This window comes from Alligator sinensis, unplaced genomic scaffold (assembly GCF_000455745.1).
Source record: "Alligator sinensis unplaced genomic scaffold, ASM45574v1 scaffold628_2, whole genome shotgun sequence".
NCBI lineage: Eukaryota > Metazoa > Chordata > Crocodylia > Alligatoridae > Alligator > Alligator sinensis.
Window position 1 is genome coordinate 5,848,563 of NW_005841833.1, and position 12,495 is coordinate 5,861,057.

Sequence of the window (12,495 nt, forward strand, 5' to 3'; positions counted from 1 at the left end):
ATGAGACACTTTGTTTAACGATAGCGCTTAAATTTTCAGAATTGCCAACCTGCCTGAGAAATCGAAGGCTTGCCCACCCGTACAAGTGAATTGGTTGGTAATTGGAGCCAGGTGCTTACCGTAGTTTTAAAGAAGGTGGGCATTCTTCAGCAAGCATTTAACAGCTTTGGTTGCTACCACTTGTCTGGGCTTGACTAAATGACTTAAAGCTGAAAGGCTGTATATTAGCAATGTCCTGAGCAATTAATTTTCCAAAAAACTCCATAAAGCAGGTTGTTTAAAATACTTGCATAGAAGGGGGAGCGGGGGCAGTTAATATTCCCTAACATTGGGGTTGATTGTGAAGTCCCTAACAACACGGGTGTCTCTTTCAGAGTGATCCAGAGTTTGTTCAGTGGAAAAAAGAGCTGACAGAAGCTTTCACTGAGGCACAGAGGCTGCTACGTCGGGCTCCAAAGTTTCTCAATAAATCTCGTTCCACAGTGGTCGAGCTCTCCAAACCACCACTCAGCCACAGGAATAGCAACGGTCTGTAGACGGGAGAAGAGAGCAGCGTTCACTTAAGGAAATTTACTCTGTCCCTGTGTGTGAGGTCTACGGTGTCATTTTTGGTTCCTCTGTACAATTCCTGAAGCAGGATGTACCTAGAAGAATGGGATGTTTACAGCATGGGGTGATGTCGGGACTCTTTTTCGTGGAGCTTATGAAGCTGAAGCAATGACAAGGTGAATGTGCCCTCATAACAGTTGTCAGTTGTAGAGGCTGCTTCTCATCCCCATGTATTATTGCACCCTGGCGGTGTTGAAAGTGGTGTGTTATCCTAGAACCTCCTAGACGGAAGGAAGACACTGTTTTCTTTGCAATACCCTGGTTTTGGTATATGCCAGACCTGGAAACTAAAATGGTTGCTACTTGTTATCATTTACATTTTTATGTCACTGTTGACATATCCCCAGACTTTGGAAGGAACTGCAAACTTGCCGTGTTGGATAACATGTAATCTTATGTGTTGCCGTGTTCTTTCCAACCATCACTGCTGACTTTAATATAACCTTGCTCCATACTGCTGGTGATCAACAGTGTGACTCTTATGCACTTCTGAGTACTGAATTCTAACTGTCCTGTGGTTTAAATGTTGTTATAACTTCATGGAAATGTTGAACCCAGATTATTCACTTGGTTTGTTGTACTCACGAATAGTAGCTACCACCGTTTTGCTTCTTCTACGTATATGCAGTACTATAACTGACACAATAGAGTAATAATTGGTGGAGAGGTAGCTTCATCTAGTGCTCTGTTGTATATATTGACTATTTCAGCACAGTTTTTAAAGAGCAGATTCCTTTTGACAAGTTTACAGTGAATACAAAGACGGTTCTTTTCCATTTCAGGTGAATTGCACTTTTAAAAAAAAAAAAAAAAGAATATTCCGATTCAGTGCATATTAGTGCATGTTCTAGGGTAAAATACGTGAGGGCCTTGGTACGTATTCTTCTGGGTCACTCTTCAGTTACTGAACTTGTGGATCCTTCTTTTACACACACGCACGCGCGCACACACCATGTAAACAGTGCGGTCTCATAGCATAGCTATTGCAGACCTTCATTTTAGCCAAGTTCAGAAGATTCCCGTGCATGTCGGGTGGCTTGGCTGCACAAAAACGGTCTAATTTCCCTCGACAGGGAATTCAAAGCATTCACATTGAAAACAGCCTGCGAATGTTGAGGATGGAGCTGACAGGAGGTGAGCTGATCCATGCCGGTTTTATGTAAATTCTCCTTAGTTTGCCATTCACGTGTCACATGGAAACTGGTATTTCACGTAAGACAAAGTGTAATATTTAACTGTTAGCTTCAAACATTTCAGGCCAATTTCTGCCCTGTTATGCATACTGTGAATCTCATCGATTATAATGGATTTGCAGGAGGTGCGTATGTCAGAGCTGAATGGGAGCTTAGAGCTAATTCTGTATTACACAGTGTTTTACTGTGGACTACAACACTCGGAGAAGTCAGTGGGAATTGCATCTGTGTAAATAGGATTTCTGCCAACAGTCTGTTTTGCTCATCTCTTCTGAGCAAGTTTATTTCCAATTTGTTAGTCAGTCACAGAGCTTCAGTAGTGGGTTTTTTTTTTTTTTTTTTTTCAGATTAAGGTAGCAATCTTTTTAAAATTAAAAAGATTCCTCTGTTTCTCCTGAGCATATTTGTAAATTGGATGTCTTCACTACAAAAAGTGGGAATGGCTTAGCTGTCTGCTATGGCATGGGCTTTGACAACAGTGCAAACCACTTGATACTTGTAACTTGGTTTGGCGTGAAAAGGGACTCAAGTTTTGTGAGAGGCCGTGTGCCTGGCAGCCGATATTTTCTTTAAAGGACATTACAAATTATTTTTCTTGCATTACTCTTTAAAATAAGCACCACATCCTGTTGTTACCTACTGATTAGTAGTGTTCAGAGTCCAGGTGTCTTTCCGTAAGCCGTAATTGTGGGCTCGTCCTAAACTCAGAAAAAGAGATTCCTCCTCACTGTGGAGAGGCAGATGTTTAATTTATGATGGCACCTACTGTATGTTGGTTTCTCTTAAGCTTTTGCAAGAATGCCATATAAAGTGCTTATGCTTTTTGTTTTATGTTTTGCACAAAAGGAAAGCTCAAACGCTGGTAAAACCACTCTTGCAGTCCTCGGATGACCTGGTACTCCATTCAGATTTTTTTTAGTTCAAGATCTGTTTCATTTGCTGTCTCGAACTATTTTCCGCAGCTGAATTTTTTTGCCAAAAAAATCCTGTGGGAATATTTGTGGATCTATGAATATATTTCATAATAAATTCTAGAATGAAGGTTTTTGTACATACAGGGAAGATATACCTGCAGGTGAAAAGCTGTGCCTCAAAAACCTTGATTTCTATGAGTCAAGGTTTTGTAATTGCTTGCGGAAATATCTTGAATCTAAACTGACATTATAAAATGGAGCTGGGCTGACACTTGAACACGTGTGTAGTTTTGTACACGATCACCTCATTTTTTGTAAGCTATTATTTGAAAGATCTGGATTTAGATTTTTAAAATGGCAGCTAAAACCTACTGTTGTCTAATACTCATGACATTCCCTTTCCTAATTGCTGATAGGAATCAAGTTTTAATATAAGTGTAACACTTCTTATTTTGATTTTTTTCCTGGGAATAGTAATATGAGTTACTGAAGGTTTGCCTTTGCACCCATCCCAGTGTCTTAGTTCAGCCATCAGGCTAAAGGAACGAACGGTTATCCCACACTTCCTTCTGTCCGTGGTATTACTCACAGATGACGGTGAGATGCCAAAAGCTCCAAACCGAATTTTCAGCTGCAGGGAGAGACTTTAAATCCTATAATTCCCAAACCAGAGATCAGGCATCACATTTAACCGCAATTTCAGAGACCAAATTCGAGATGCAGCGTGTTCATGGGACAAGCAATGTTCATGGAATTGCTGTTTTTTCATGGAGGCTATAAAATGCATAAATAGGTAGAAAACCTTGCTAACTTTGAAAATGTACAGTAAGACTTGGCATGGTGTTTCACACACTTCTATCACCTTCGTACACTCAGCAAGTTTTGAAAAAAAAAAAAATTCAGGGAAGAAAAAATAAAAGCTGCTTTCACTAAGAAAACTAAAGTAAATATTAAGCACAGCTTTTTATGTCGTTTATCTCAAAGCTTGATGTATATATATTTTTTTTTCTTATCTCTAGGGTAGATTTTTGTTGTAAGCATTTGCAAGTAAATGGTTTCGTTTTTCTTGCAAGCACAGAAACGCAGTCTGCACAGTGTCGGTCCCGTCCTGGTTATATCCACGTACCGCACTGGGAAGACTTCACAGCAATTCTCCATAGTTAATTCTGACATACGAGGTGGTAAACTTGCACGTTCTCAAATTGAAGCAAGCGCGAGTAGTGTGATCAGAGCTGGTTGCATGATTAATGCCTAGCCAGTGTGCGAGTTTCAAAGGATCCAGACCCATAGAGACCTAGAGATCTTCCTTAATTACCTTTAGAAGACTTGTGGCTCAATCCTGTATTCTTTATTCCATCCATTTGGCACTGTGGAGGATGCGTCAGTCCTTCCTATTGACTGTTGTGAGCTGGAGTCCTGAGTCAGAACAGCAATTGAAGCATTTGGTCAGGTTGGTGGGACGTAACCACATGCTTTATAGGCCTTCCTCAGCAGGGGAGGGGCCCTGAGTCAGAACCAGAGTCCTGTTCAAGCGCAGCATCCATCATTCATGCAGAAAGGAAAAGCGTAACTCTGTAAAGGGGGCATTCATTACCCATTGGCAATCACTAGGAGCTGAGCAGTATTTCATTGGGCACCCTCTAACAAGGCCTTATGGTGCCAACACTATAAATGAAGGGCATTTTATTATGCAAATCTGTTAAGTACTTGAGTTCAAACTTGCAAGACCATAGGAAGAACTTTAACAGTGTTTTCATTCCTGTGCCCTGATGTAGGTCATCCCTGCAGCTAATTTTTTTCGTTTGAATGCTTCTTTGCAGAAGTGGCGCTCGACTGTCATTTCATTATTGCGCTAGTGCAGGTAGGGCCAAGGCTACAGCCTGATAAACTGCTTCTGTCTGACGACCTCATCTCGAAAACGATTTGAATCCCTTTATGTTCACTGGGCGCTGGATCCAACCCTCTCAGCCTGTGGGTATCCACTCAGGCTCTAAACCTTTACATGCAAGGCTTGCAGTTTGCAAGAGTTAGTTGGATGAATGCACGGGTGGACCAGGCTGTTCTTGTACATGGACCTGCCCCCGGCACTGGGCTCAAGAAACAGAGCTCAGTCTAGTCAGCATCAAGTTTCCTCTACCTTCGGTGACTCTCCACTAGTGAAGTGACAGCAGCCTCTCTTCTTCCATTTTTCTGGAAGGAAAGATAAAATAACGAGGTATTTTCCACTTGCCAATGCATTTTTTTAAATAAATGCAGCTATTAGCACAGTCCTGTGCATTGGAAACCCAGTGCATTTTGCACCAAAACAAAGAAATCTGTTCATATGCGCCAAGACCCTCTAAACTCATAGCCACATGAGCATTGGCACTACTTGCGAGCCTTGATTCGATGGAAGCTGTGCTACTGATTGAAATCAGGCCTGGGCCAAACCCTGCTCTGCATCAAGTGATTCACATACTTGCATTTTTCAGGGATGGGACCTGAAGTGTTAGTGAGTCCTTCGTGGAGGGAGACATACCCGGAGCTCTCTGTGCATTGCTGTTTTCTTTTCCTTGCTCACACTAAGTCCTAGCACACAACTCTGCTACGTTTAAAATCCTGTAGACAGATACAAAACCTGATTTGGTTTTCCCCCACAGCCAGATTTTGATGATAAGTTGCCTTTATATGAAATATCCGTGTTCTGAATGCATACGAGGGAAGGATTATTTTAAACTGTACAGTGGAAAGTAAAGAGTTCGAATTGTGCTGATTAATATAGGAAATGAGTCAATAGTTCTCCAAACTAAAAAAGATGTTATTTTGAAAAGGTATAGTATTAATTTTTAGTATTGCACAAAATGGGGGGGGGGGATCTAAGATATATAGAAAAAAATATCTATATCCAAATGTCTGCTCAAATTCAAAATGATTTAATTTTGTTTCTTGTTGACTTATATTCCACGATGTACATATTTATATGAATGATCTTTTGATTGAACATTGCCTGTTTTAATACTATTGTTAAATTGTATTTTTATTTTGTGTTAAACTAATCATCACAGACTCAGCTTTATTTTGTTTAATGTAAAGGTTGCTAAGCTATGTAGGTATAAAACCAAGAATTCTATTTTAACAAGAAGAAAAGGACAAAACATTTTATATTATTTATTAAATCCATGTGTTTCTTCGACTTCTGACATTCCATGAAATTCCTGCTCCTTTTCTGTACAGCTGGTTGTTTCAAAAGATGGCAGTTCCTTTCAGATAGGATTGAAAAGCTTTATTCTGTTTTTCAGAAAGAAAGTCGAATTAATTTGGGTAACACCCTGCCCACTTCCTGGCTGTGCCCGAGGTCACCCGTGTAATGTGGTACTCTGTGAAGGAAGCGTAGAAACGTTTTTGTAAATGAAACCCATCCACTTGGCTGGCATTTTAGAGTGCCTCTTTTGGTCATGACCGCTCAGTTAATGAGGTTTTACTCCCACGAAGAGTTGGGGAGAGGAGTCAAACGTAAGTACAGGCACAAGAACATTTGCACTCCCGCGTTCTCGTGGCCTCTTTAGGATCGGGACTTTTCATGGAAAAGCAACGAGCAGTTATAAGTGTCACAGTCCAGAAAATAGGACTTGTTTTATCCATAATGTTTAGGCCGTTCAAGCAGGAAACCGAGATGGCACCGCGAGACATCGGTGACCAATCAGACTGCGTCCGAGGGGCTTCCCTGCACAGCCGGCCACTGCCAGGCCTGTGCGCTGCGTAATTCCCACCAAAACCTTCAAAATAGCCTTTACTTGTATTTCAGTGGCACCTGCTGGCTTCAGGGGTGGCCTCTACCGCGGAGCCCATCCCAGGTCTGCCCTAAATATTTGCTGACCCGCTGGGGGCGGTGGAGAAAGCTGGAAGTTCACCTCTTCCTGGTGGCTCATTACCAAGCAGAAAGGAGACCTAAACTTGTCGGACGAATCATTTGCTAAAACTAATTTATCCACTTCTATCGGGGTATCTGCGCTTCGACAAATCGGTTAGGTCGTAACAAGGGCTTTTAATCTCCGCACGTTGTGAAGCCAAAAGTGCACAGGCTGCAGCGTTTAATTAAATAGCTTTCTGCTGACGGGGAGCCGCTTTTATTCGTCACCGGGGTTAAGCCTCCTCTTCTCGTTGATGTGCTCTCTGAAGTGCTTTCTTTTCAGTGGGTGCCAGCACAGTGTCAAGGCAACTGCCTCTTGGTTTTTTGTTCTTTGTTTTTTAATTTTGGCTGATGGTTTTGGGTTGGTTTTGCAGGTTTTTTTGCATTCTCATGCTTGTTTGTCTATAGCTTATTTCTGTGGCCAGCAGGGAAACGGGACAGGAGCGGTCCTGCCCAAGAGCATCCGCGGAGATAGAGACTAGGCCAATATAAAGGAGACACCGGTGTCCTCCTCAGACTGCTACGAAGCACTCTCTTAAACGTGTCCCGAGGCTGATCGAGCGCGTCTTTAAAATGATACCCAGAGGCTGGGGTTTTGAAGTCCCAGGCTGAAGGGCAGAGCGAACTCCCAGCATCTGCGTTTTCCTGATGTATTTGTTATTTCCATTCTTGTTTGTTAGACTGAAGAATAGGGCTGGGGCTGAACCCCCGAGTCCGGCTAAGCTCCACCTGTCCCAGCGGGTCCGTTTTTTATTGGTGATTGAGAGAGAGCTGAGCAGGTCCGACATAGAGCAAGTAAAACCAGTCCTGAAAAACAGAATAAAGCAAGAACTTCCTGTGAGAGGCATTTTTTTTTTACTCATATTTTTGGTGACTTAATTCAGCCTTGCAAAAGCAACAGCGCGGGAGCAGTTTTACGTTACTAGCAACTCGTGATAAAAAAACAAAACACAACAAAAAAAAGAGCGAACCTGTTTTCAATGTGTAATTTAATGGTAAGAGAAGCCAGTATTTGTAAATAACTTTAGATATTGTATCTATGAGGAACATTATTTGTTTTCTGTACTTTGCTCTTTTCATATTTATTGTGCGGAAGAGGGTTTTATACCTCATCGATATACTACTAGTGCACGTTTGAAGTAGTATCTTTCAGAGACTGTGTGCAGAGTTTACAGTCCTCAGCAGTTTCTGTGATGTGCCACCTTTAGTTAATTCGACCATTTTTATTTTATTATTATTATTTTTTTAAATGAGACATTTTGGAACAGCGAAGCTGCTTCTGTGTGTTGGTCGACTGCTCTCATACAAAGAGAATTACAATAAAAAAACCAATCATGTGAGCCTGCTCTGGTCCTTCATTTTTTCTCTCTCCCAGCGAGGCCGTCGGGCATCCCGGCTCGCTGGGACGCGGGCGCCTCGATGCAGGTAAGTGTCTCCTGAGCCGGGAGCGTGTCCGAAGCACGTCCTCCCGAGGGAGGATGGCTCGGATGGAAAGAACGGGGGATTTTTAAGGACAGTAGCGTCAGTGCAGTGAGGCCTTGCCTCCCAGGGAAAGGAGACTCCTTGCATCGTGTGAACGGAGCCCCCTTCCCAGGCTCACAGAGAAGGGGAAGAGCTTTTATTCTGTATTCGCTCCTCGGTGCTGCCGCGGTGTCTTCTCCCTGCCCAAGGCCTGGCTCGGGTCTCCCGCAGCTCGTCCAGAGGTGGGACGCAGGCTCCGCGCTGGAGCCACCCGGACGACGGGCTGCCCAGGCCCTCCTGCCAGCTGACGCCATCCTTCAAAGCGCAGCGGCAGCTGCTTCGGGAGCAGGGGCGGGCCCGGGCTGCGCTGCACGGGGCTGCTGTGGCCCCGGGCCCCTCGCTGCGGGGGCACTTGCCGTCCGGCCACCAGACACGCTTCTTCGGTGCTGCCGCTTGGCTTCTCCCAGAGTTTTCTCCAGTAACGCACGCGTTCAAGTTCGGCTCGTTCACCAGCCCCTTTTCCCCTGGCTCTTGCAGGCCGTCTCCCTCACCCGTGGGTCACCGATGTTTCCTGCGTGCAAAATCATTGCATTGTCCTAATGCATGATGGGTGCAGGCGGCAGACTCGAAGAGCCCTTCGCCCAGGCCATTGCAGCGCAGGCCAGGCCGCGGATACCCGAACCCGCCGTGTTCCCGCGCTGCTCGAGCGGCCCAGAGCGGCAGTAAAGCAGAGGCCTGCAATGAGCCAGGCCTCCCCGAAACGGCACGCCTTCCAGCTCTCCGCTTCGAGCGGGCCTGGGAGGTATTTTTAACCAGTGTTTGCGAGGCGCTTGGGACAACTGTCAGCTCTGCGCCGGGGAACTGAAGTCTAATATTCCTGTTTTCTTTTCTTATGAGTAGATCTTTTGAGGCCTCTAGCACAGGCGCTCTGGAAGTGTACAGGCAGCTCTTTGGAGAGGGGATCGGCAGACATTGCGTTTCACACGCCGCCATCCCTCGGGCAGCCGACAGCGCCAGCTGTTTCTGTAGCTCAGCTTTCTGGATGCTCCAGGTGATTGCTCCTGAAATTGGGAGCCTGCCGCGCATGTCGGAAACCACTGCTGATCCAGCCGATGTTTGGGAGAAAATGGAGATACTGATCCTCTCTTGGACCAAGCTAACAGTGGCTCCTAAATCCTTGCAAGCCCAGGATCTCATTCCTTTGCAGTGTTTTCCTCAGGCAGGTTTCAAGATAGTTTAATTAAAAGGAGAGAGAAATTATCTCAGGCTCCACTGGGCAGCGTCTGCGCCCACGGTCCTTCTCCTCCGGCCAGCAGAGCTCTTCCTTCGACACGGCAGCACCTGGGAGGCCGTTCTCTCGCCGCAGCGAGCATCCCCGTGTCTGAGGGCTCATGTAACCACGTGCAAAGAAAACAGTGCTGCAAGTAGTCCCCGGAGCGCTGATCTGAACACGCATCCGGCCCAAACAGTGGCTGCGGCTCGCAGGCGGGGGCCGGAGCCGGCGCTCGCCTACTTGCTTCCGTCGGGCCTGACACCAGGAACCGCGGGCGAGTCGCTCCGGGCAGGTGGCCTGCGTTGCGCCCCGGGACTAATCCTACCTCCGGAGCTCTTCAAAGAGCTGGTGCTCGTGTTTATCCGCTGTCCCGTGAGCCCCGGTGTTACCGAGCTGCATCATCCCGGAGTCCTTGGACTTCGTACTAGGTTAGGACGCTGCCGGGATGCTGAGCGTGCCGGTGTCTCCGCCAAGCTGCCCCCGTGGCCGTGCTCCCCCTCTCCGTGCTCGCTGAGTGGGCTCCGGATGCATTGAGGTTGCTGAATTACCTCGAGGTGATTTTCTTTCCATTGTGGAGCGATGAAATCGCTCTATTTTAAGGTCATGGGCCCATCTGGGGCTGTGAGCTCATCAGCGCTGGGTCAGCCAAGGTCAGAGCTGTTTGCATGGCAGGGAAGCCCCGCGCCCTGCGGATGGAGCGGGGGCTCTGTTGTACTCGGTGCGGAGCTGCTCGGGGGGCACCGCTCCCTTTGCAATGAGATGAGAAGCGGTGTCTCAGCTGGGGACAACGCGGGGAGCAGCCCCCCGTGCTTCTGCACAACGAGCGGGGAGAGGGGAGTGCGGGCCCAGAGCCTCTGGGTATTGGGGCACCTCCATGCTTGCACCTGCAAGAGGGGGCACGGAGCCAGGCTGCTGGCACGGCACCCTCACCGGGAGCGCAGGGCTGAGCTGGGAGAGGGTTTCTGGGCAGGGCCGATTCCCTGTCCCGTGCTGCCCCAGGTACCTGGAAGCGAGCAGGGGGGTCTCCCTGGACGTGCCTGGGAAAACGTGGCAGGGCCGAGCAGAACAGCGCCCAGGCACCTCAGGATCGGGGCCTGGGCAGATTGCATGCACCCCACAGGAGGTAATTGCAAGGGAATTTGCTTTTTCAGCCCTTTCGGCAGAGGGCAGCAAGCATCCTTTCACCTTGGCATGCTCTCCAGCTGAACCCACTCCGTGCACCCCAGGCAAGGTGCAGCTTGTTGCGTGGACAAACGTGTACAAACACCCCGGAGAGCTGCATCTCCTCCTTTGCTGTGCCCTCTGCTCTTGCGGGACATCTTCCTTGGGCTGAGCTTCCTCAGGATGACCCAGAGGCACCAGCTAGAAGAGCAGCTCTGGGAAGGGGCAGCTTTCATGGGGGGAGAACCAGCCCTGGCATGATCTGCGCCTGCCTGTGCCACGTTTGTAGCTCGTGCGCCTCGTATTCGCATCCACAGCTGTCCTCGCCATTCATGTGATCTGTGTGTGGCAACCGCCGTGGTCTCCCTCCACGTGTCCTCGGCCTGTCTCGGCACGGGTCCCTTCGGTGCGCGCTGTCCTAAGCAAATGAGCCCTGGGGAGGGTAGGGGGGTCTGCAGCATGCACGGGCTCCCTCGGTGTTCTCACGAGGGGTGTGCAAATGCTCGCACGCATATGCACGCTGCCTGATGTTTGCAAGCCTTTGGGCCTCTTTGCTCAGCTGCTGGCCTGTGCAGCACGGGGGCCAGGACCCCTTGCAAGTGCGGACCGTGCCCGGAGCAGATCTGCTCAGGCTCAGGCTCAGACTGATGCTGCATCGGGGCAGAAAGATAATTTCCCCCCTGGTCAGACTGGTACGGACTGGGGGGGTTTTGCCGTCCTCTGCAGCAGGGGCTCAACCTCCGCCTGGCATCTCGTGCGCGTCTATTAACAACCTTTTCGGACGACGCTGGCTGGCGCCGTCCCCCTGTTTTCCCTGTGGCAGATGCGTGTGTGTGTGATGCCTGGTGCTGTGTCAGCCTTGACGGTAGTTTTCCAAAGAGGTCGGGCGGTGGGTTCGTCGGAGATGGTTTGCACGGGGCTGATCCTGCCGCAGGCAGGGGTTGGGCTGGATGTGACCCCTGGAGGGACATCCCCGCCAGCCCCGCTGCTCCCTGATTGAGGATGAGCACCCACTGCCGGGGGGCCTTGCATCGACCGGTGCTGGGCGTGCAGCATCGGGCTCCAGCCTGCAGCCCCTGCTCTCTGTCCCTGCAGCTGCCGCCCCACGGTGCCTGCGCGGCTCCGGCTGCCTGACGGCTGGGACGTGATGCCCCGCGACAGCTGCATCCCCTCCCCGGGCTGCGCGGTGGGTTCGAGCCAGGCTCTTGGCCATCGCACGAGGCGCTTGGGGGAAATTCCTCCCAGCACATGAGCCGGGGACGGGGCTCTGTCACCGCTCACCTTTTGTGCCCGAGCCCCCCAGGCTGCCCTGCCCACCCAGCCCCTCTGCCCCCTCGGGTGCAAGGCGGTGGCCTCAGGGTGCCCCACTGGGTGCTGCACCACCGAGTGCTAGGAGCTGCACGTACCATGTGTGCATCTGCACGTGCTGGGGCACGCTCGTGCCTGCAGAGCTCACGTAGCAGCATCCATTTGTTTTGGTTGTGTCTGAGACCGGCCTTTGGTTTTAGCACACGGACACCCCCCCTACACACACACAACTACCGGGAAAATACGGAAAAATCCCTTCCCTCCCAGTCAGCCTTGGCCCTAAGGATGCCCTTCTCGTCTCCCTGGCTGTGCGAGCGTGAAAGGGGTGCACGTGCGCGTGAAAGGCTGATGGCGCACGTGCACTGGGAAGGTGCAGGGGTGTACATGCATCTGACTGCAAACGACTTGCAGGGCAGGGGGGTGCGTTTGCACGAAGGAGAAAAGGGGTGGATGTGGTCGGTGCGACGGTGAGCGGCTGGAGCGCGCGCGCTCGGATGCGTCGCAAAATCTGTGCGTGGTGGGTTGTGGGGGCACACGGCTGTCGGTGCGTGTCGCACACGGCCGAGTGTGTATGTGTGCATCTGTGCCCCCCCGGCCTCTCCCTCCCAGCCCCCCTGGCTGCGGGCCCAGAGCTGCCAGGCCCCTTGCTCAGCCCTGGGGCTGGCGTGTATTTTTAGCCGTGACATG

The 12,495-nt window shown here is 49.3% G+C and overlaps 1 protein-coding gene across 6 annotated transcripts in view; it reads left to right on the forward strand.

The window, feature by feature from the left end:
• Positions 1 to 7,945, forward strand: part of GRK3 (G protein-coupled receptor kinase 3) — a 105,328-nt gene extending 97,383 nt beyond the window's left edge. For 5 of the 6 annotated variants that reach the window (XM_025199552.1, XM_025199548.1, XM_025199539.1 and 2 more), the window contains one exon: positions 375 to 7,945. In XM_025199552.1, the coding sequence (XP_025055337.1) occupies positions 375 to 536 (162 nt within the window). In that variant the 3' untranslated portion in view covers positions 537 to 7,945. The remainder of the gene's footprint in view (positions 1 to 374) is intronic. The other variant, XR_003093184.1, reaches the window with a different exon arrangement.
• Positions 7,946 to 12,495: the final 4,550 nt, after the last annotated feature.